This window comes from Glycine soja, chromosome 6 (assembly GCF_004193775.1).
Source record: "Glycine soja cultivar W05 chromosome 6, ASM419377v2, whole genome shotgun sequence".
NCBI lineage: Eukaryota > Viridiplantae > Streptophyta > Magnoliopsida > Fabales > Fabaceae > Glycine > Glycine soja.
This window is the reverse complement of record NC_041007.1, coordinates 6,600,030-6,624,150: the sequence shown is the minus strand read 5'-3', so window position 1 is coordinate 6,624,150 and position 24,121 is coordinate 6,600,030. Positions and strand designations below refer to the sequence as shown.

The window sequence follows — 24,121 nt, the reverse complement described above, 5'->3', positions numbered from 1 at the left end:
TTGTCTATTTTTTTCTTCTCTTTTTCTTTCACTTTCTTTCTTAAAACAAACATGCCCTTAGTGTAAGAATAATGATAACTACATTTTAAATACATCCTAGTGGGGTGCATTCAAGTAAAAAGGAGAGAGATAAACAAGAAAGATAAAAAAAGATAAAGAGAAAATCGTGATAATAAAAATAAAAATATGATAAAACTAAAATAGAATAAAAAAATAAATATATTTTAATTTTTATTAATTTAAAATAGTATTCTTATAACAGTTTATTTGATTTTTTTCTTCTTACATGTATGGGCATCTTTTATTACATATCATTTGGATTAAAAAATTTATTTCATTAAATAAAAAATGAAGATGTGTAATCATTGTATATTATTTGACAAATTGAGAGAGAGAAAGAAAAAGAGAAAAAAAATATATAATATGTGATATGCACAGAGGTAGAGAAATAAATGATATAAAATGCATGCTTGTGATATAGGTTAAATTTGTAGGTTTCTAAATTAATGACAATTTTTTATTAAGTTTTCAATTTTTTTAATTGAATACTTGAATTTTTGTTTATTTATTTATTTTTAATTGAGTCCTTTTTATCTATATATTATTACAAAAAAAAAAATCACAATGGCCTAATTAGTATGTGAACCCAATGTTGTCAGAAATCTCACCTTTCATGTTAGTCTTTTCATCTCTTCATGCCAGTATTCTTACATATGCAAGTCTCAACTAGGTTCCTTAATTAGTATTCTTACATTTGCATATTCACTTAACCCAAATATTTTTTTTACAAAGATGTATGGATTTTTTTTCCAAAACAACTTTGCTACAAACTCACACAACTAATTTTTCGGAACGATAATTAGATGAAAAAATTCAACTAAAAACACATACAACTTCAAGGATCCAATTGAAAAAAATAATAATTTAATGACCTAATTAAAAATTGTCAAATTTATATTAAAAACCTCAAATTAATTTAACCTATAATATATAAGTGTCGTTATATCTTTTTGGTAGAAGTGATTAAGTATTTTCTATAAAATACAATTTTATTCGAGTCCATTAGAATAACAGCAAGTAACAAAACTTTGTTGTGTTATTTAACAACTTTGCTCCAATTAATTTACACGTTGGTTGACACTAGTGTCCATATATATCTTTAGTTAAAAAACTTGTCAAATCCAAGTGATCTTCATACAAGTGAAGTGATGAAGGTGAAGACGCAAAAGCAAAAGCTAGAAGGAAGAGAGACACTGCACGTTGGCCCTAAAGTGAATTAGGTTCCTTGAAACCAAACCCATTTGCATCTTGAATTGAGGAGAGACCCTAGTTCTAATTAAGAAGGAAAATGAGAAAAGTAGGGATAGGGAAAGATGTATGTGGCTATAGTGTGACGACCCGTGTGGTTTGTGTGTGTAGTGTGTACAATGAGTGCGTTTCCTTTCTAATGAAAATGAAATCGTCAGTGTCATATATCCATCTCCTGCGCCAATCACAGTCTTCCATTTGGCCAAAGAAAACCAGAAACCTTTATGGGTCACCGACCCTCTCTCAGAATAATAGAGCGACAGCAAGAGAAGGTACACACAGTGACACACAGATAGAGTCACAGCACAGATCCTTTACTTTAATATTAAAGGAGAAAAATCTCTCTGCCAAGGAGCTAGAAACCACGATTGAAACAAGCAAAAATATACAATTACAACACTTGGTGTGGTGTGGTCAAATAACATCCTCATCATCAACATTCCCATTTCTCCTTTCTATCTCTTTTCGTACGGCTCTTTCCACCAAAAGACTCAAATATACTAGTTCCTTTCCCTTCTCAATTTCATGGATTACACAATCTATCTTATAAAGAAGAGTAAAACATTTTGTACCAAAACGAGTTAATTAAAGAAAATTTCTCCTCTTACTTTATTCATCTAGCCATTTACAATTAAAAACAGAGGAATCAGGAAAAAAGACAGACGACAGATAGACTCGATGATGAATACGACAGCGATCGAGTGGCACGGGCAGCCCCTGAAAGAAAAACAACAAGTGGCTGCTTACTGCTTATAGACACACACGCAAAGCAAAACATAAAGAGACGATCAATATTAATTTATACAACATAAGACATAGAATAGAACAGAAACATGGATCGAAACTAGTAATTCCACATCAAACCCTCGAAACCAGTGTCTTGTTCGGTGTCAAAACCAAAGGGTGGCTGATACATCCAAGCATCAAGGGAGTCAACAAAAACAAACTCTTTCTCTAAGACGACGGAGCCATCATCGGTGCTTTCCAAAGAAGGAAGCTCTATGATTTGGCTCAACTCGTCAGAGGCAGAGGACAAGTCCATTGCGGAGACAAGGGAGGAGAGGGAAGAAGGGTCCATGTGCGCCGCTTTGGCCGCCGCGGCTTGAACGTCGCGCGGCGCGAGAGAAGCCGGGCGAGGGAGCGAGTTGGCAAAGTGAGGGAAGTTGAGAATGGCGGCGGAGCCTTTGATGCTGAGAGCCGCCACGTCGTGCGCCCTCGCCGCCATTTCCGGCGTCGGGAATGTGCCTAGCCATATCCGCGACTTCTTCCGCGGCTCGCGGATTTCCGACACCCATTTCCCCCAGTTCCGCATCCGCACGCCGCGGTACAAAGGGTGCTTATTGCTCGAGTCCCCGCCGCCGCCGCCACGAATGCGTTTTATCTTTTTGCTCTCCGGCTCTGTCTCTAACTTTTCTGTCGAAACTCTCATTGTTTAATTAACTCGGATTGGTGTTCGGAAATCGACAAGGCTTAAACACCGAGGAAATTATTCTAAGAAGAGGTTGTTCTCATTTGGCATGCAAGTGAAGTGAAGTTTTTCTTTTCTTTTCTTTTTCCTGGGGTCACTTCTCAATGACTCATATAACACTTATAAAGGTTCTCAGAGCAGAAGAGGATGGGACCCACCAGAGAGAAAAAAATGACTCACTCATCAGGCATAGCTTCTTCACTCGCCACTGCCACGAAACCTTCTCTTATGTTATGTTTGCTAGCTGCTGCTGCGTATATATATTGTATTTACTTCATTCTTATCTTTTTTTTAACCACCCTCCAATTTTCACCATTGTTGCACTGTTCATCTACCCCGTATCCTTTTTTCTTGAAAGTTCCTTCCTTCCTGCAATGCTTTTGTCTTCTGTTTCATTATCATTCATGAAGTTTACTCTCAACATATTTGATGAACAAAAGAAAGGGAGAATCCAAGAAAAGAAAAAGGAAGAAGCACAAAATCATGGATATCATTGATCAACAAAAAATATGAAAATACAAACATAGTCCAAAACTGGATTATATACCTACTACAATAAAGAGAGAGACTAATTAACTAAGCTAGTTAACTAACTGTAGTAACAATAACTAACTACAGTCATGATAACCAACTATAGCTAAGATCCCCCCGCAAGTTGGGAGTGGATGTTAGACATTCCCAACTTGGAGAGGAAGGTGTGGAATGAAGCAGGTGGCAAAGCTTTTGTGTAGATGACAGCTAGATGTAATGTTGAAGAAATAGGAAGAAGTTTAAGCAGTCCAGTAACGATCTTTTCTCTGACAATATGACAGTCGATGTCAATGTGCTTGGTGCGTTCATGAAACATGGGGTTAGCAGCAACATCCATAGCAAATTTATTGTCACAATAGAGAAGTGCAGGTTTGGTGAATGAAACTTTGAAGTCTTCTAAAAGATAGGCGAGCCATTGAATTTCACAGGTAGTTGAGGCAAGAGCACGATATTCATACTCAATAGAGCTGTGAGAGACAGTAGCTTGCTTCTTCGACTTCCAAGAAACAAGAAAAGAACCAAGATATACAGAAAAACCAGTCCCATAACGGCGAGTGTATGTACATCCAGCCCAGTTAGAATCGCTAAATGCGAGGAGTTTAGCATGGTTGGTGGAGGGGAAGAATAAACCCGAGCCGGGGGCATGCTTCAAATAATGAATGATGCGAAAAGTAGCTTGATGATGAACAATTGTGGGTGAGTTGACAAATTGGCTTAAATGTTGGAAAACAAATGCAATATCTGGGCGAGTAGTGGTAATGTAAATCAACCTACCAATCAAACGACGATAGGAAAATGGATTAAGAAGAGGGTCACCAGAGTCTTGGGAGAGCTTGGTGCAATAATCAAAGGGGGTACTAGCTAGTTTGGCACCAAGTAAACCAGTATCATGGAAGAGATCAAGAGCATACTTACGTTGGCATACATTAATGCCTTTTGTGATACGGGCCACTTCTAAACCAATAAAGAAGCGTAAATCACCTAAATCTTTGATTCTGAAAGCTGCATCAAGCTGAGCAATGATGGAAGTGATCTCATTAATGCAATTTTGTGAAAGAACAATATCATCAGCATATACCAACAAAGTTGTGAAAGCAGAATCTGAAGATCTCTTAAGAAAGAGCGAATGATCCGCATGGGAGGGGGTGTAACCATGAGAAAGGAGAAAAAAGGACAAGCGAGAGTACCATTGGCGACTCGCTTGTTTCAAACCATAAAAGAAGCATTGAAGGTGACAAACCTGGCTAGCTTTGGCAGATTTTAAACCCGAAGGCAGCTGCATATAGATCTCTTCATCAAGAGTACCAAGTAAGAAAGCATTGTTGAAATCTAATTGTTTCAAATGCCAATTGTGCATTGCAGCAAGAGAAAGGAGAAGTCGAACGATGGTCAATTTAGCAATAGGTGAATAAGTATCTAAGTAGTCAAGACCTTCCATCAGAGTGTAGCCTTTTGCTATTAAGCGAGCTTTGTAGCGCTCGATGGAACCGTCAGCACGATGCTTAATCTTATAAACCCAGCGACACCCAATGGCTGATTTATGAGGGGGAAGATGAGTAAGCACCCATGTCTCGTTAGCTTCTAGGGAAGATATCTCCTCTTGCATGACCTTAAGCCAACAATCATGCTGTGATGATTCTTTATAAGAAGTTGGTTCTGTAAAAGAGCTAATGGAAAAGACAAAACGACAATAAAAAGATGACAAATTATCATAAGATAGAAAATTAGAGAGTGGATAACGAATACCTGGAGAGGGAACAGTGCCAATTGATGTGAATGCAGTATGATAGTCTCTAAGAAAAGCGGGTCGTTGTGTAGGACGAGTGGAACGTCGAAGAGGAATGAGGGGTTGTGAGGAAGATGGTTGAGAAGTTGGATTATGAGGTGCAATACTAGAGGATGAAGATATGTCATGTGAAGGAAAAGGGACATCAACACAAGCAAGGGGAGAAAGGATAAAAGTATTTGAGAATGATGTGTTTGAAGAGTGAGAGAAGTCATTATTGGGCTGAACGTAAGGGAAGAAATTCTCATAAAATGTCACATTACGAGATACCTCAAATGAACGGGAATAAAGATTATAAATGAAATAACCTTTAGTGTGAGGTTTAAAACCGAGAAAGACATGGTTGAGCACGAGGGTCAAGCTTTTTTCGATGAGTAGCGAGAGTGGAAGTGTAGCAAAGACACCCAAAAACACGTAACATGGAGAGGTCACAAAGATGTGCATGAAGTAATTCATATGGAGTTTTGTTTTTCAAGAAAGGAGTTGGTAAATAATTAATGATGAAAGTTGCATGTAAAAGAGCAAAAGACCAAAAATTAGATGGCATATGTGATTGAAAAAGTAAGGCACGAGTGACATTGAGAAGATGTTGATGCTTTCGCTCCACAATTCCATTTTGTGGAGTTTCAACACATGTAGTTTGATGAATAATGCCTTTGGATGCATAATAAGAGCACAAAATAAATTCAGCACCATTGTCAGTCCGAATGATTTTTACTTTTGTGTCAAATTGGTTTTCTACTTGTGTGATAAAATCTTTTAAAATTTGTTGAGTTTCAGATTTAAGATGCATGAGAAAAGTGTAGTGAGAAAAATCATCAACAATAGTGAGAAAATATTTGTGAACATGAATAAATGTTTTATGACAAGGACCCCATATATCTATATGTAATAAAGCAAGTGGAATTGTAGCATGTGATCCACTTTTGGGAAAAGGTAACTTTCTTTGTTTAGCATGATGACAAGTATTACGTGTGAAGGTTTTATCTATAGTAAGGAACAAATAATATTGCTTTAAAAGAAACATTCTATCATGAGAGAGATGCCCTAAACGAAAGTGCCAAAGATCTATAGGCAACTTATTACATAATGGTTCAGTAATAGTTGTAATAACAATGTTGTTGACAAAATGGAGGATGGGAGAGGCATTGAGCTTGTAAAGACCAGCAACCACATCAACTGTACCAATCATTCTCTTGGTGATCGTGTCCTGTATAAAGCATTTGTTAGAGAAGAATGTCGGTTTGCAATTTAAAGAAGAAGCGAGTTTAGAAATGGAAATAAGGTTGAAGGAGAAAAAAAGGAATGTAGAGAATGTTAGTTAAAAGAAAGAATCTGAGAACTTAACAACACTCAAATGAGTTGCTAAGACTTCTTGACCTGTTGGCAACTTAACCACTATAGGATTGATTGAGACATATGAAGAAAAATTGGCTAGGGATGAAGACACATGGTCTGTAGCTCCTGAATCTAAGATCCAAGGTGCAGTAGAATTTGAAACAGAATTGCAAAAGAGATGTGGGAGATTACCTAAATTGGTTGACGTACTAGTATCAAGACATGGAGAGAATGTACCAATTTGGTTAACACGAGGTGTGGATGAGGAAGCACCATGACTTGCTTGTTGTAATAAGGCTAGCAATGCTTGATATTGCTGAGATGTGAAGCTTGGAGCATGAGTGTCCTGATTTTGTTGATCAATTGCAGTGACTTGCATATCACCTGTCACTGAGCTGTTGATGTTATGGAATTTATGCCCTAGTGGATAACCATGTTGGCGGTAGCAAACATCTATAGTGTGGCCAGTCCTACCACAATGAGAGAACATCTTAGCACTACAACTCTGATTGTTCTTGTTATTGCTTCCATTCATAGGAAAGTCGTGTTTTCGATAACATACATTTTCAGTGTGACCGAGACAACCACAAAATCTGCAATTTGTGGACTGCTTGCTGCTAGCAGTATTAACTGAAGAATAATCTCTGGATTCATGATTGAGACTACCAAGGACACCAGCACTACCAAGAGTTTGTCGTTCTTGTTGGAGGTAACAGATCCATTAAGAGAATGCTAGAACACACATTAGCATATTAATCATTAAGGCCTCTCAAGAATTGCATAATTTGGTCTTCCTTTTTTCTTTCCATTACAATCAAAAGTGCTCCAGAAGAACATTGAATCGAACAAAAACATAAAGGATTTGGCCTAAAACTCTCAAGTTCATCCCAAATTATTCGTAATTTGGTGAAGAAATCCGTTACAGAAATGTCACCTTGTTTGATTGAAGCAGCTTCGTGTTGCAGATTTGAGATTCGCATCAAATCTCCTTGTGAATATCGTGATTTCAGATCTTTCCAAACATCAACAACTTTATCCATCCACAAAATGCTTTGGCTAATCGAGGTTGAAACGGAATGAACAATCTAGGAGACAACCATATTGTTGCACCTGCACCAAGCAAAATGCAACGAATTGTTTCGTTGTGGCTCGGAAATGGTTCCATCAACGAACTCCAGTTTGTTCTTCGCATTCAAAGCAGTGAGCATAGAACAACTCCATGAATTGTAATTTGTTGGATCTAGAACAGGAGAAACCAAAGCAGTTGCTGGATTCTCACTCGGATGCAAATAGTAAGGATTATGCACATCAAGTGTTTGATTAAAAGTTTCATTCATTGTGACAGAAAGACTCACCAATTAGAGATGGAGAGAAAAATCAGAGTAGTGATGCGCAACAGAACTCTTCAATTGAAGTGCTCTATTACCATCATGAACTTCATTCTCAACATATTTGGTGAACAAAAGAAAGGGAGAATCCGAGAAGAGAAAAAGAAAGAAGCGCAAAATGATGGATATTATTGATCAACAAAAAATATGAAAATACAAACAGAGTCCAAAAGTGTATTATATACCTACTACAAACAAAGAGAGAAACTAATTAACCAAGCCAGTTAACTAACTGAAATAACAATAACTAACTACAGTCAGGATAACCAACTATAGCTAAGAATCATCATTTCCTTCTACTACCACCAATAATTTGCCATTTTTTTTAGTGCAATTTAGTATTTGACACTCTAAAAAAATGTACTACTAGCTGCTACAGGTTTGGTTAGTCAAATTTAATAAGGTTGACGACAAGAACCAATGACGCGCTAGCTCCAGCTCCACTTGATCCACTTGTGTACTTTTATATATTTTTGTTTCTCAATCTAGTTGAGGTTTTTTCTATGATGATTTTTTGCTTGTGATTTTCACTCTTTTTTGGGGAGATGGGTGAAATTGTGTTTGTTAGTTTGTCTGTGCATGTAGGTATATCATACGGCTAGTTTTATTTTGTCACTACTTTTTCAATGTCAATACCCTATATTTTTATATATTTTGTCACGCCTTTTTTTATTTATATTTTTATATATGTATATTTCTCTTCTCTCTCCATATCATATCAAAAGCTAAAAACAGTAGAGAAACCATATGGTGTCCCCGGCCAAGGGAGATGTCAAAACACCATTTTTTTTCATTATACGGTTGTCACTTCCAAGAATTTGATTTGAGGCTCTCAATTCTTCCTTCGGGGTACATCAAGTCTCTCGTTGAAAGCAATTGTGTGGTATTTATACATGTTGCAACTCATTAATTCATGCTTGTTGTTAATTAACACTTCAATGATTACTTGATTAGAAATACTTAATTTGTTGGAGAATGCAGAATTAGTACATGACTATATGTAATTCAATAGTACGTATCTAAATAACTTTGATCTCCGATCGATCGGGTTTGCTAAGCTATTCTACAACTGATCGTGAAGCCAACCAATGCATGTGAGTGCTTTTAAAACTAGACACTCAGGGCCAGCAATGATTTAGGTTTTTGGACCCTTCTTTTGAATATATATTTTTTTCTTTCCTTTTTACCGTATACTAATTTGCCACTCGTAGAAGATGCAATAATTTCTCTCCTTGTTCCTACTCCTTTTCGGTTTATTACTACGCGATTAGATCCCTCTTAAAGGGATGGGGCCTGCCAGTATTCCTCGGCAATATTGTCCAATTCATGGTCTGTAATTGTCTCCATCTCATCATCACTCACATTTCAGACACCAGAGACGGAAATCTTATCGTACTTTTTTCTCTCATTCATTAGCATAAATTAGTTTTCAAAATAGTGAAATTACTAACCAATGCGGTGATATGAAAAGATAAAATCAATATTCATATACATAAAAAAAAAAACTCAAATTTATTGTACTCATATTGTCCCATGGGTCTATTTTAATTTGTTCCGTGTGCGTCCCATCCGCGTAACGCCTGTGTTAGCATGGCACCCATATGGTGCGCTGTAGGTGTTTCCATCTTGCCACGTGCAATTTGTCAACAGTGATTTAACTCTAATAAATGAATCAACCCCACACTTCAAAGCAGTGACATTGCTTTGCCAAACATAATATTAAAGGCCCCATTTCCTATTTTTAAGATTAGACGAGAGTAACAAATCCTTGTAATCTACAGCTCCATTATTAGTATTATTGATAAAGCGAAAATAACAATAACCCACAAAGTCTATGGCCAAAAGATGATAACTTAACTTTTTAGCTTCTGGCACTACTAGGGGTTGTACATTTTAATGCTTTACTAACGACGAAAATAGTTCGTCCATGGTGTTATTGTTTTATGCGTGAGCTTTCCATATTTTCTCAAGTATTGAGTACCAAACGATGATATTGTACCTCCAAAATGAGCTGTTGCCTTTTGTGATGTACTTATTTACTTGTTTGGACTTGGACCCATGAAATGAGTTGTTTTTTTTTTTTTTTCCCAACCTACATATTTAGGTCTGGTAACACATGAGACTTTTCAGGACAGTATACAAGTACCAAAGAAAAACTATTGGCACGAACCGCAGCCACAAATGTTTTTTTTTTCTTTCATTAATTTAGAAAAACGATTAAGGAACCTTAAATGAGACATCTGGGCCACATTAAGGCATGGATCAGCGTAAGGCCCGACAATAATGGCAACCCAGATAAGATCTTTGAGTTGGTGAATGCATTGGACTTCTGTTCCTGGATTCCTGTGGTTGTATTGAAAGGGAGAACAAGAACACTGGACACGTTATTGTTTTGACTTTTGTGTTCGATCACTACACTAATTTGATTGATTAAGAGGACACATTTTATACAGAACCTGGATGTTCAGTCTGTGATCCGACTTAGGGAGGCAATTAGCCGATAATCAATTTTGTACTTGATCTCTAACCCATCTCCATCACTCTGGCCATGCATATATGGTCACGTGGCCTAGATCGAGAGAATCTTGAGAGTGAGTCTTCAAAACATATACAGAATACTCCTTTAACATCATCAAGGACTTGATCATGACGTGCATTTACTGAAAGCATGGATGGACCCAGATTAACACACGCATAAGTATTATAGTTAACACTCAAATTAAATCACAAATTTCCGATGGTGGTGATATTTATTTTTATTCAGAAGCTTCTGAATAGAACATGAACACATGTAATATATAGAATGGTGGTGACAGCCAAATCCTAAATGAGAATCCTATCTAAACTGGAAAAACAAAATATTGAATTGAAATAGGAGTATCATACAAAATTCTAAAACCGGACCCAAATAATTTCTAAAACCGTCCAGAATTCTTACCAAAGATGACACCAAACTTGGATTCCATATCAAACAGGTGAGATTTACACCAATAACTCACGAGGAATCAAAAGAATTTCAGACGACACTTTAATCCACACGACACTATCATGTCATGTCATACTTAAAGACTTTAACAACTTTTTATTCCACTGGTGTGTGTAATAATCAAAACTTAAATGAGCATATTATCTAGAATAAATGTCGTTTTCTTTAATCATAAGAACCAATTACTTATATAAGAACTAGGTCTTACAACTAGGACTCATGCTAGCACACCAATGGTGATCCTGAATATAAGAACTGGTTCTGAAATGTAAGAACCTCAAAAGGATATAACCTTGATTAATTCAGTATCGTAATGGGAATTAGGTGTGAAGAGGTCAGACAATTTAAGTCCAACAAGTCAAACTCATGGATGGAGCCAAGAACTTTGTTATATAAAAGGGTGATGTAAAGAAGGTGCACCTGAGTGTAACATCTCAACCAAAGTAAGAGAAGATCGAGAGTAACTGTGTGTGATTACTAACGTAGGAGTGTAAGAGAGTCTGATAAATTTATAACTTATGCTAATTTATAGTCTTTTTTACATGTTTTAATGCATTCACTATATGGAATTTTGTGAGAATATATTCCATTCGTATCGCATTTGCGAAGGTGAGAAAGCTGAAGTTGCATGATAATAGTGTTTGAACCTTTTCATTTTCTTGCTGAAGTCACATTTAAATTTCTAAGTAAGATATAAATTTTCAAGTTTAATTTTTGTATATAGTATCAAGTTATTAAACAAGGTTTAATTATCGTGATGTTTAGGAAATACTCTTATCAATTGAACTCTAACCGGAAGGGTTTTGAGCCAAGGTAAATCCATGAGAAGTAAAGGATGAATTGAAGACTTAACTACTTAGATGTCCTCTTGTTACGATTTAACTTCCACTAACCATATATTTAACAAAATCATAAGACGTCTTTATGATGGAAGCAATGTTTGGGGAAAATATCGAACTTTTTGTCTGTGGTTATTTAAGCACGTGGCTATAAGTACCGATTAATAAATAATTCTATAAATATGAATATTTAAAATTATCAAACACACACATTGTTCTAAATTGACAAAATATAAGACGTCTTTATTGTGAAGGCAAGGGTAGGGATACTTATGCCAAACTTTTGTCTGTGGTTATTTAAGCACATGGCTAAAAAGTATTAATAAATAATTGTATAAATATAGATATTTTAAAAACATGAAATATATAATATATATATATATATATATATATATATATATATATATATATATATATATATATCTCAATCACTCTTTTTTATCTTTATAGTATTGTCAATTATATATATATATTTTTTAATGGAGATGACATTATAAGAAATACGAATATTTTGGTTCAAAGTAAGGATATAAGGTGTAAAAGAGAGATATATACATAAAAAAAACGAGAAGAATATTTACTACTTAGAAGGATAAAAAGATGAAAAATGATTATAAAGCAAAGTTGAGGAGAAAATAAAGGTTTGTAATGATGTGGTAATTTGAAATTTTTAATCGAGAGAGAAATTGTTGAAACAACATTTCAAATTTTCAAATAAAATGAGAAGCATAGTTCAAAATTTAAGAGATACATCTCAAGAGATAGTAGGAAGTATATATCAACTTTTGGATAATTATATTATCATAATGATAGGCTAAGTAAAAAGGTGGGTCAATTAAAATATACTAATTCACACTTATAATAGAACATTGAACATTTTCTATATATAAAGGAGTCACGCAAAAAAGATATAACATTCCAATTTGTTACATCACCATAAGTGTATAGTATTGCCGACAATGCCAACTGCCAAGTAATAATTTATCTTTCTTTCATTGTGATCAGGTGTTTGATTTAGTGATTTATAACTAAAACCCGATAAAATTAACGATAAGAAAAATTAGGAATAATTTTAGATTTGGAAAGATTGATTTAAAAGAGGAAAATTGAATTAATGATAAATGCAATAGTCCTAAGTTGATATATTTAGGATATGGAAAGCTTTTGGGATTGAAGATTTACACCAAGACTTTTGGGATTAATTAACTTAAAGCATTCTCCTCTCCTTTTTTGGGGGCGTGCAAGTCAGCAAGTGTATCCAATTGAGTTAGCCCTTATTTTTATATCACTGGAAATAGATCTTTGAAGAGTAAAATAAGAAGAAACGTTAACACATGCATAATTATATATCTTCGACATGAGGATAAACATTTTCTTTTATATTTAATTGAAGTTATGAAAATAATGATGTTTGCAAGTCACAATAATATTAGTACAAAATATCTCTTAATTTTATTAATAAAGAATTTCTATTAAAGAACTTAATTGACTACTTTCAATCGAATCCTTCTTACTAATTATATTTTTTCACATAAAAGATTCAAATTCAAGATTTTACTTAAATGATTAGAACCTATATTTACTTAGACAAACAAAATGTGGATATATAAAAGATTACTAAATAACATTTTCTTTTATCTCTTATGTAACAAAGGAAAAGACAGATGAATTTAAGAATATAGAGAGGATTTAATCATAAATAAAGTGTACTTTTTAGATACTTTGTATTTTTTCAAAAAAAGTCACATTAACTAAATTTAATGTATTTCATGAAAAGTTACAGCTTAGCACTTGATGTGTCTTATAAAAAAAATACTTTTATCTAATTTATATTTTTATAAATAGACACACAATTTCTATTGATGTCTACTTATGAATAAATAAACACACGATGTTTATTTATATAAACACATGTTCTTTCCTTAACATGCTTATAATCAACTCGTATGAAGTATTATGATTATTGAATTGAACCAAAACAACTCTCCAATTTGATGAAAATAACTCTTTAAATTGAATGAATCAACACAACTCTTTATTTTATATGAAACAACATAACTCATTAATTTAAATAAAACAGCGCAACTCTTAATGCTTTAAAATTTTCTCACAAATTCCTCAATGTTAATATATAATGTAATGGTGGGAGAAGGAAAACAAAGACCACCAAAGACCTCAAATTGAAGGGTAATGTTATATATTTGTGTGGGAAGAAAGAGGTAGTTAAATTGTTCTGCAGAATGTTTATCAATTTCAAGGCACTGAGGTAACAGAGGGAAGCAATTTCCATTGTCATAATGTAGATTCCGAGAGGCACGTCAATTGCATGTCCCTTATTGTATGACTAAGTTGGAAACATGAAGAATGTTTTTATCTAACAATTATTTCGAGAATACAACATTTCTTCCTTTTATTTTTATTTTTATTAAATAAACATTATGAAAGGCTTTCCTTCCTCTTACCATTTTCTTCTTTTATGACTTAAAACGAAATCGTCATCATCATCACTCTCATCGACAATTCTTTTGTTGGCTTTTATGTCACTGTTCTTTGATACCTGTTGTTGTTTCTGTGACATTGCAGTCTTAGTTGGAGGCTTTGATACCTTAACAGGAGTTCCTGTTCGAAGCTCCTTTTGCTTCCTCTGCTTTTTCTCAAATGCTTTCTTAGCTTTTTCAGGAGATAGCAACCCATGTTCCATTAACCTGCACATTGAGGTATATATAATTCAATTTTTAATTTCTGAGAAATATTTAATCCACATAAACTTCAGTAAACTACGGCACAAGACTCCAACTTAATACAAAAAACATCATCAGTTGAAGAGTCATGCACAGATTCTATTGCTTAAAGTTAAATCTGTAATGCTGAAGGAATCAAACTGGCCCCTCCAACCAATACAATGGAAAACAAGTGAACAAATACTATACTGGCCAATGTAACGCAAGAAGCAATATTTCCCTCAAAATTCGACGTTGGGAAGAACGAATTAAAATATTAACAAGTTACAGAGGTTTGTTAAAATATTTTTACTTGTCTATCGGAAGGAATATATCAACTAGTTACAAATTTGGATTTGTTAAAATTTTCTTTTTCTCAAAGATATTAATTGCTAAAACACTCTTTAGAAGATCTCAAAAGCTCTTCTAGCTTTTATCCAAAGAGGCCTTCAAAGTATGGATTTTACAGACAGATGACTATGGGTCTATGGATGGCTTCTTAACAGGTTTGCTCCTAAGTCCTAACCCTTTAAGGCTGACCTAGTGGTGAGGGTCTTGGTAGTTCACACAAGGTTCCAGATTTAAATCTTGTTTTTCCATAGTCCACACAGACACACAAAAAAAGGAAGGGGGGGGGGGGGGGGGGGGGGTGGGATTGCTCCTTAGTAACTTTCAGAATTTTCCATGTACCTACATGAGTGTTGTTTAAACTCCTCTTCAGTTTCTTAGATTTTAGCAGTACTTACGATATGACTTCTGAATTATGGTGTTTAGTAATTTATGTTGTGTCTAACTTTTTTTATATCGAAATAAAGTTTAGATGAATCCGGAAACAGCCTCTTTGCATATGCAAGGGTAAGGCTGCGTACAACATCCCTCCCCCATACCTTCGCATAGCGAAGAGTCTCTGGACAATGGGGTACGAAGTTTTTAAAGTTTAGATGAATAAGGTCTTAAAGGCTCACTAGGACCAAAGCAAGCCAGGCTCACAGACAGATTATTCACCAAGAAAGCATAGAGAGGTGTAATAATAAAAGTGTGCAACCATTTCCTTGTAGTAGTAGTACAAACTGTCCGTAAAATAACAAAGAGGTTTCCTACTTTACAGAGTATATTATAACAAACAGAATTATGATAAACTGGTGTTTAAATTTTACAGAGATGGTGATTGGACTCAATGTTAGCCTTAACAATCTCATAAGCTAAGGTCAACCAAACCAAATAAAGTAATTTGTTTCTTGGAAATCAAGAAACAGAATATATCATTCTGTAATTGACAAGATGCGATAAAAAAGAACGTTTTGGTTTGTCCGGGAGAGGCATACTATTAACTACCTTTACATCTCTAATAGCACTATCTTTCAATCTAAGGAAACAAGTTTATCAGGCAAACTGACACTTGCAGTTGTCCCTCTACAAGAAATGTCCTTGTTTACGAAATAAAGAGGAACAAAGTAGTGGCAAATGCGTTAGCATACTTTATCATCGTGCACAAGTTGACAATGTTAGACATGAGCAGGGAAGGAGTGAGCTAGTGATACAAATAGAGACAACAGAGTTTTTTAACCAAAGTTACTTATCAGTAGAAAATGCAAGATTTTCATAAAAACAATTAAGGCAAATTGATGTCATGCCTATGGTATGAAACATTAATTTGATTCATTAAAACAGAACATTCGTAGGAGTCACCATAGCAAATGGCTATCCTAGATGTAAGTTGGCATAGACACATATCTTAGAAGAAACAGAACAAACATCTAATTGCAGAAGTGAAAATGGATGGTTAATAATTGTATGATTGTAAGAAAACTCACCAAAATTCCGCCATTTCACTTGTTGGCATTTGTTTTGACAATGACTCATAAAAAATCCTCAGAGGTTCTTTCTGTCAACAGAAAAAATAAATTTTTTTCTCAAGGATGAGTACGTGCCGATTGCCATATGTAGACATTGGTTTGTGAATTCCATGATCCAACTGAGATAGATTCAGTACCTGTTCTGGAGGATCATGTTTCTGGCCAGGCAGACTATAGACTTTCTTCTCTCTCACTTTGGTTTTGGTAGTAGTTGTCGTTGTTATTGTTTTGGACGATGCTGATGATGCAGTTACCGGTTTTGATTTAACCTTCAAGTTTATGCAAAACAAAAATTACAATTTACAACCCTTCCTAGCTGACATCTACACATTATATTTGAAAGTTGAATCAAGAAATGCTTTATGGTTCCACAATTTTTTTAAGGAAAAAACAAGTAAAATACTTACATAACAGAAATCAAATGCAAGTTCTCCAAATAAATCACTATGTATTTATTGGAACATCCGGAAATTCTGAACCCTAAGCAATAAGCACAGCAATAGCAACATGTAAAATTAACAGTCAATGCAATATCCAACAGTCAACGAAAACCAGCAGCTGAATTCAGAACCCCACAAATTCAAACCAATCATATAAGAATTCAATCCAATAAATCAAAAAGTTGGTTTTTTTATATTTTTTTATTAGTGTTTGTTGAGAATGATACCTCAGATTTTGTGACAGTGGTGGTGACAGACTTCAGATTAGAATCAGGTGGGCGTTTGATTGAGGTGTTCAGCTTCTTCTTGAGAGCTAAAGAATCAATCTTGGGCTTGGAAGAGACATCTTGGGCACTTGACTTGACCCCCTTCACTATAGTGCTTTTGGTATATGTAGCCATAAATAACACTCCTTTGTCAATTACCTACTTATACTCTATAGATTAGATCTGATTGACCCAATTCAATATTTTCTGTTCATCTTTCATTTGTACTTAATTCACTCCATCATCACCCTTCGCTTTCTCTTTCTCAGTGAATTTCTTTGCTGTGCTTTGTAAAGATACCCAAAGGGAATAAAGATGGTAACATCAAAAAGTTAAAAAAGCAAAACGAGGTGAGGTGTGAGAGACTGATAGCACCTCTTTCTTACACCTTATCTTAGATGCAAAAACAGATTTTTTAAAGATCTACTCTTGGAGGGAGGGGTTTGATCTCCAGGATAGTAAAACTGTTTTTGTAGAAAAACATTACAAGATCATCATGAGAATCAGAAAAAAGAAAAATTAACCCAACCCTCCATGGGGGTCACTCTAAATATTAGGAAGTAAGTCCTTTTGAGATCTACAAGAAGTAATTTAAAATCATTGATTTTTGATTGAAAAGAAAAAGAAAAATCTTTACAGTGATATCACAGGATCCACCAAAATATTATTAAAGATTATAAATCTTGATATTCTATTAGAGATATTCTCACGTATAGATGAGATCAGAAGTGTGAAGCAGAAGAAAAACAAACACAGGTGGATTCAAAACGGGATTAGATCCGGGTAGACCAGACCAGACCAGGAAGATTTTTGAGAAAACAGAGATGTTAAAGGTGGGGACCACCCTTTGTTTGCTTCCTCAAATGTTGTTGCCTTCACTGATTTTCACGTAAGGTAGTCGGAACACGTGTAACGTGGTCAATATGCATACGCGTTTAAGCCCCTTTGTTTCATGAAAATAAAAATAAACGCAGAACCGCGGTAAGAGATCAAGGAGAGCTCCAAAGGCAAGGGGTAATTCTTTTTTCGAATTTTTTAATTAATTTTTAAATGGAATAATTGGTATAGATTCTTATGACTTTAAGATTAAGGAGAGATCAAGGAAATAAACTTTTTGTAACTTCTTTTTTTTTTTAAATTTATTTTTAATGAAATTGTAAGAAATTTTATGATTTTTGTGATTTTTTAATTTGTTTTTTAACTGAACAAATTAAAGTCAATCATCTGACAGTCATGTTTTATCCTACCACTTTTAACTTATTTTATGTAAACTAATAATTTTTGTATGAATTTAATAGTATTATTAATCAATTTTATTTAATAAAATTATTTTAATATAAACAACAAAACATAATTTACTAATAAAAATAATTATTAAAATGAAAACAATATAATACATTGATATAAACTGAACAATACTAATTAAGTACAAAAATAAAATTAAAAAGTACATACAATATTAGATGTGAATTTGCTATATACATTATTAATATTTGGAAAAAAACTATGAACATATTTTTTTTATTTAAACTTAAGTATTTTGTTTACACAATTTTTTTAATTCTTATTACAAACAATAATTCATAGAAACAAAAATATACAAAACAAATAAGTTACAAATAATAATTCATAATATTAGAAATAAAATATTAAAAAAATGAATAAATTAGAAGTGGTTGAGAGAGACATAACTTTAAATTCTATGACTTCAGTTAAAAAGAAAGTCAAACAATGTTTACGACTTGTGTTAAAGTTGTGGGAAATTCGTTCAACTTACGTCTTTTCATTTGAAAATTAATTCAAAAAATATCCCATTTAATAAATTAGAAAAAAAAATTGCCCCATTCTCAAGGAGAATCATAAAACTTTGATGTGCTAACAAGGATAAAGTATCGTGCATAGTATTTAATGTAAATTTGCGATAATAAAATATATTTATTGCTCTAATAAGTAATAATTCTCTCGGGCATAGAAATTAAACAAATTAAAATGAAAAACATGGCCGAAAATTTTGAATCTATGCGAGAAAATTTATCCACGTATAATACCAAAAATATAATTCATTCACATATAACAGATTTTAGTGCTTATTATTGAAAATATAATATTTTCTGTATTTTCTCTTTCTGTCGTAGAAGGGAGTCATATCCGGAGAATATCCAAAGACTCGCTCAAAATGATCATCTCCGAAAGTTATAGGGCACTGGGCAGATACAGCACAAAAAAAAGCACTAGGCAGAAAGTTTCTCCGATCCATTAAAAAAGCACTTATTTTGTCAATGTGTTTTAAAACTTATTTTAAAGTAACATTGTCGTGGCTGTAGATTTAAAAATGTTGCTAGATCCAAATCAGGACTTTGTCTAGTTCTCATACATCATGATTCATGGGAGACCCTGACCCATTTCGCAACTTCGAAGTGTAATTTGTCTCTAAAACGTTATTATTATAGTTACAGGTTTTGGTGTGGCCGTTTATGTTAAATATAAAAATATTAAATTAATTAAATATTTTATCATAAAATCATTGACAAATGTCAATTTCCTATTTATTTCGAGAATCATTTGCTGTTTTGGTTTCCACGGATATAGCTTTCACAACAATTTTTTCGGTACAAAACTATTTTTTTGGCAATTGCTTTTGCTTCTACTTCCCATGAGGAGTGTCAATTCATTGCAGTTTTTTTAAATAAGTAATTTTCTTTTCTGCTGTCACATAATTAAAGACAGATCTTCATGATTTCACTAGATGACCAAACAATAACATTATTATGAATCAATTATTCTCTAGGGATAGATATGACCCTCTAGAATCAATGAACTTTTTCTCTAACCATATTGTTCTTGCTTCATTTGTTAACCCAAACAATCTATCCATCATCAAGTTATCAATCACAGTGATTTTTCTCCAAAATTGATATCATCATGTCTGGCTTATATGGAAAAGTCTATTGTACCAAATTGAATGAAGAAGCATATGAGACAAATCATCCTTTACAGGTTCAGCATGCCAGGGAAAATGCTCTTGCACCTTTTTCACCCTCTTATGCATCTCTAAGTATCTTTCTTCAGAGATGGACAGCAGTATGTTCCTCAAATTAGGGATTTCTTCCTCTGTGACAAACACAGCAAAAGATTCCCAGTTCAAAATCTCAAAGAAAGGAGGAATAAAATTGTCAGATATGATAACTGGAATGCACTCGTGAAATATAGCCTCTACCACTCGCGGGCTATTAACTTCATGACCCCTTGCATGGATGCAGAATTTGCTGCTCTTCATGAATTGGATGTAGTTTACATTACCCCTGACATGCGGCAAGGGACCAGAAATTTTCATGTCAGGTTCTTTGTTTTCCCAGTGCTTCAACAGAATAGGCGAACATAAACGTGCAAACCTCCTGCAAAAAAAGCCAGGATAGGCCTCTGAGAAGGAGGGTCGCCCTCTATATTTTTGACAGGATTCTCACTCGACCTTATATATGTTTCTGGAAGAGAAACATCCTTGCCTATCTTGAATCCTACTTCAATGTCTGCATTGCAGAGGGCTCTGATGCTACTAAGCATGCGCCCTCTTGTTTCTGCAGGAGCCTGAGAAATGGTGCTTGTTAAATACTCTGCCACTCAATTACTGGTGACACTGCTTCAACAGAAATTAATGATTCAATTATAATGGATTAGGCATGTCATGTGGGAAATACTATATCTATAGTCCATAACTAATAATATGAAATGCAGCAATTGCTATTTGTCACAGCCTGATAATGCAAATATTTTACTGGTTACATTGAGGGAGAACTTCTCTGAATTTGAGATTATGTTACAGATTAAAATTTAAGTAAGAGGGAGCTGGGAACACAGACACACACCATATTCTTTATCATAAGTTGCATGAAGCAAATTGAGGTTCTGAGGAAAGGGGAAGAAAATTTATTAATCATAATTTGCATAAACATAAAGAATCATACCCAATCATGGCACGCAACAACAAAGTGATCTGCTCCAGAAGTTCTATTCCAGAAAGGATACTTTCCAGCAATCATCTTTACATAATTTTTCATGTACTCAATTAAGTTGGAATGTCTGTGTGAATTACGTACATAGAGAGTTTGTTGCAACAATCTTGAACTGAAAGGTATGTAAAACAAGTGAGCCTTCCCAGGGTCTCCAGTGACAGTTTGTTTGCCTCCATTAATTTCATGAACCATCCTTCAGATGCATATATTCCATCCAGTAACGGCTCATGAAAGATTGGTCTGTCTTCATCCTGGTAGATGCAAACTTTGAGCATATTTTCCATTAGTTCATAACTCCTGCAGAATGCAGACATTGTTAGTTGAATTTCTTTTAGTAAGGAAGTGCACAGCAGGATACTCAACTCACAGGAGGCAGAGAAACACATACATAGTTAATTGAACAATATGTAAGCAGAATCCTCCCAAGTTTGGTTCTTGATTTTTTCCACATATAACATGATGTAACCGAATCATATATCTTTGTATATATCCTGTTAATTTAATTTGTTGAATAAGACATGGAAAAACACCTAGCTTGGTGATGAATGACTTATTTCACCTTGTGATGTTAGCAAGTGCAAACTTCAAATGTTTAACTATCAAATCAGATATATACAGGTGAAAAACCCATAGGAAATGGTGCACTTAAACCAAATCATGCATTTATATTATACCAAATGCCAGAAGGTCAACCTATTTTAAATGCCAGTCTTTTATTAAGATCTAATATAGACAGTTTTTAATTCTATGATCAAGCTATTAGATTCAGTTCACTCTTCAGAAACAATTAGTTGATAATAATATAATTCAATCAGAAATTTGGCCATTCAACCAAATTACAGTGGTTTGGCTCAAGAGTAGAATCCGTGCATTGAAAAAGATGCTTATCATACCTTCTGAACATGGAGGCATTCCTGTATAAAGGTGGGTAAAGTCTTGGATCATTCATAATGACGGGTGCATTTAAAATCTCTGATTTAGCATGCAATATTTCCAGATCGACAGCTGAAGCCCTTGCTGGTTTCTACAAACATCAACAGGATAAGTTAGAAAAACTCATCTAATAATATAATTCAATCATATCTCATTATCCAAAACATACCACTAGCTTGGAAGAAGCATGATTATGCTGCAACGGCAAGTTCATCTTAGATATTGAAACTACTTTAGATGGTCTCTTTTTGGAATTCTTTGCAGTCACAGGCTTACCATTATTGGATGTCAAGTTACTACTACCTTGCAAAGAACCCGACTTTCCATCCTTAGAAACTGAACCGGTTATATCCGATTTCACTGAAGTTGCTGCTGAAGTGACAGATGCCACAGGACTTCTTGAATCCGTTTCTGAATCTAAGGATGCTTTGTTGGGCAATGTAACCCTTGGTTGTGGTTATGCCAAATTAAGTTCTCTTCCCTGAACACTACGCATTGGGGAACCATCAAGTCCTTTAGCTTTCTCTGGTGCAGGGGAAGTAATTGAATCTCTGTCATTGTGAAATTGGGGTACCTGAGGACTAATTGCTTTCTCTTCCAATGCATGAGTAGAGTTTGAATTAGAACCATCTAGGTGCAAATTATTACCCTCCACTTTAGAATTAACAGAAGATTATGTATCCGTTGTGAAACTGGTAATCTTGGTGGTAACAGAAGATAAGAATTTACTACTAGGAAGTTCAGAATACTGAACCATTAAAACTATAGCCATTGTTATTCCTACATATGAAACTAATCTCGTAGTTTCTGTCTGAGACGGAAATCTAAACCCACGATCTATGTGGGAATCTCAGAAAAAGAATAAAAAAACTGGCTAACTCCTCACTCCCAGAGGGATCAGAAGAAGAAATTGAAGCAAACCCATTGAGATTGACCCAGAAAGTCAATAACTTTGGCGAGGGTTTTCAATGGGAAGGTGAAAGAGAGAATCTTATGATGAGGAAGCACAATGAGCGATTCATTTGGTTAGAGAAACATAGGATTAAGGTGTAACGGAGCCATTGGACTAACGAACCGACAAATGGCATACGTAGGTAATGGGATTTGTGTTTGTGACTGTCTCTTTTGTATGTATACGAACAGGGGAAAGGATCTAATAACATATCACAGGAAACAAAGGAAGAAGAAAACAGGACATGGAAGTCTCGAGTAAATTATGGAACCAGTACGAGAACAAGTCCGAGACACTACAAGGTCAAAATTTTAACTGTGAAATTACCGGTAACTTCAATTTGAGAAGGCTTATGTTCAAATTGATGCTTCATATTTTCGCTTTCTTTTATATTTTATTTTTCTTTTATTTTTTCATTCTCCCCCTTTTTTTTAGCTTTTCATTGTTGTTTGTTGAGAGTGAGGAAAAAAACCGAAGACAAGCATTTCTATTGCAACAATTCACCACTCTGTTCAATTTAGACTCACTTGGTTACGTAGTATTTATTATTTAAAAAAGTTATGACATTGACAATATATAAGTGTGTTGGGATAAATTTCAAAATCATGATAAATCATAATTAGATGAGTAAATCTTAATTTTGATGAAATTTTACATATAAAATAATTTTGGTGCAATATTTATGCACAGTTTTATAATAAAAAAGTGTGCGTAGATATAAAAACTCATTTTGGTTATTATAACCTCAAAATCAATTTTAATTGAAAGTATTCAAACAATGTTATCCTAAATTTGTTATATATATTTGTTGTCTAAACAAAAATTATGTTATTTTATAATCAATTCTATAAAATCAATTTAATTCAAAAACCTTAACTATGATTCTATGACTCGTTTACATGCCTGTGTTATTGTGTTATGTTACTTGTACTATCCTTCCATGCGCATCAAATCTACCATACATTTTTATTCACGCATTTAACAAATCTCAAATGGGCCATTGATGTTATTTACATTATGCTTTTATGAACAAAGATACTAACATACATTTTTTTTTACCAGAATATACGAGGCACATTTTGATCTTCTATTTATTAAGTAATTTAAGAAGAGTATTTCGTCAAAAATAGAAGAAGAAGAAGAAGAAGCGCATTTCCATAATTGATAAGGTAAGAAATATAATTAATTTTATGGCACTTTAACCCCTAAACGATTGCTAAATTCATACTGTAAATCGTAGGAGCACAAGATTGGTACGAGGACTTTTTTATTTTTTAAAAATGTTGATAACAAGGTTTAA

At 34.1% G+C, this 24,121-nt stretch overlaps 2 protein-coding genes and 1 pseudogene across 2 annotated transcripts; all 3 read right to left on the bottom strand.

The window, feature by feature from the left end:
- Window positions 1-1,889: 1,889 nt before the first annotated feature.
- LOC114415153 (dehydration-responsive element-binding protein 3-like) lies at window positions 1,890-3,117 on the bottom strand. The gene has a single exon (XM_028379724.1). It carries the CDS (start codon window positions 2,735-2,737, stop codon window positions 2,153-2,155), a length of 585 nt encoding a protein of 194 aa, XP_028235525.1. The 5' UTR covers window positions 2,738-3,117; the 3' UTR covers window positions 1,890-2,152.
- Window positions 3,118-13,815: 10,698 nt separating this feature from the next.
- LOC114415152 lies at window positions 13,816-17,804 on the bottom strand. Its single transcript, XM_028379722.1, has 4 exons — window positions 16,888-17,804; window positions 16,358-16,489; window positions 16,179-16,249; window positions 13,816-14,349 (listed from the first exon to the last, which is right to left on the bottom strand). Exons 1-4 carry the CDS (start codon window positions 17,059-17,061, stop codon window positions 14,103-14,105), a joined length of 624 nt encoding a protein of 207 aa, XP_028235523.1. The 5' UTR covers window positions 17,062-17,804; the 3' UTR covers window positions 13,816-14,102.
- A 1,836-nt stretch (window positions 17,805-19,640) lies between these two features.
- LOC114415151 lies at window positions 19,641-22,204 on the bottom strand (annotated as a pseudogene).
- Between the last annotated feature and the right edge of the window lie 1,917 nt (window positions 22,205-24,121).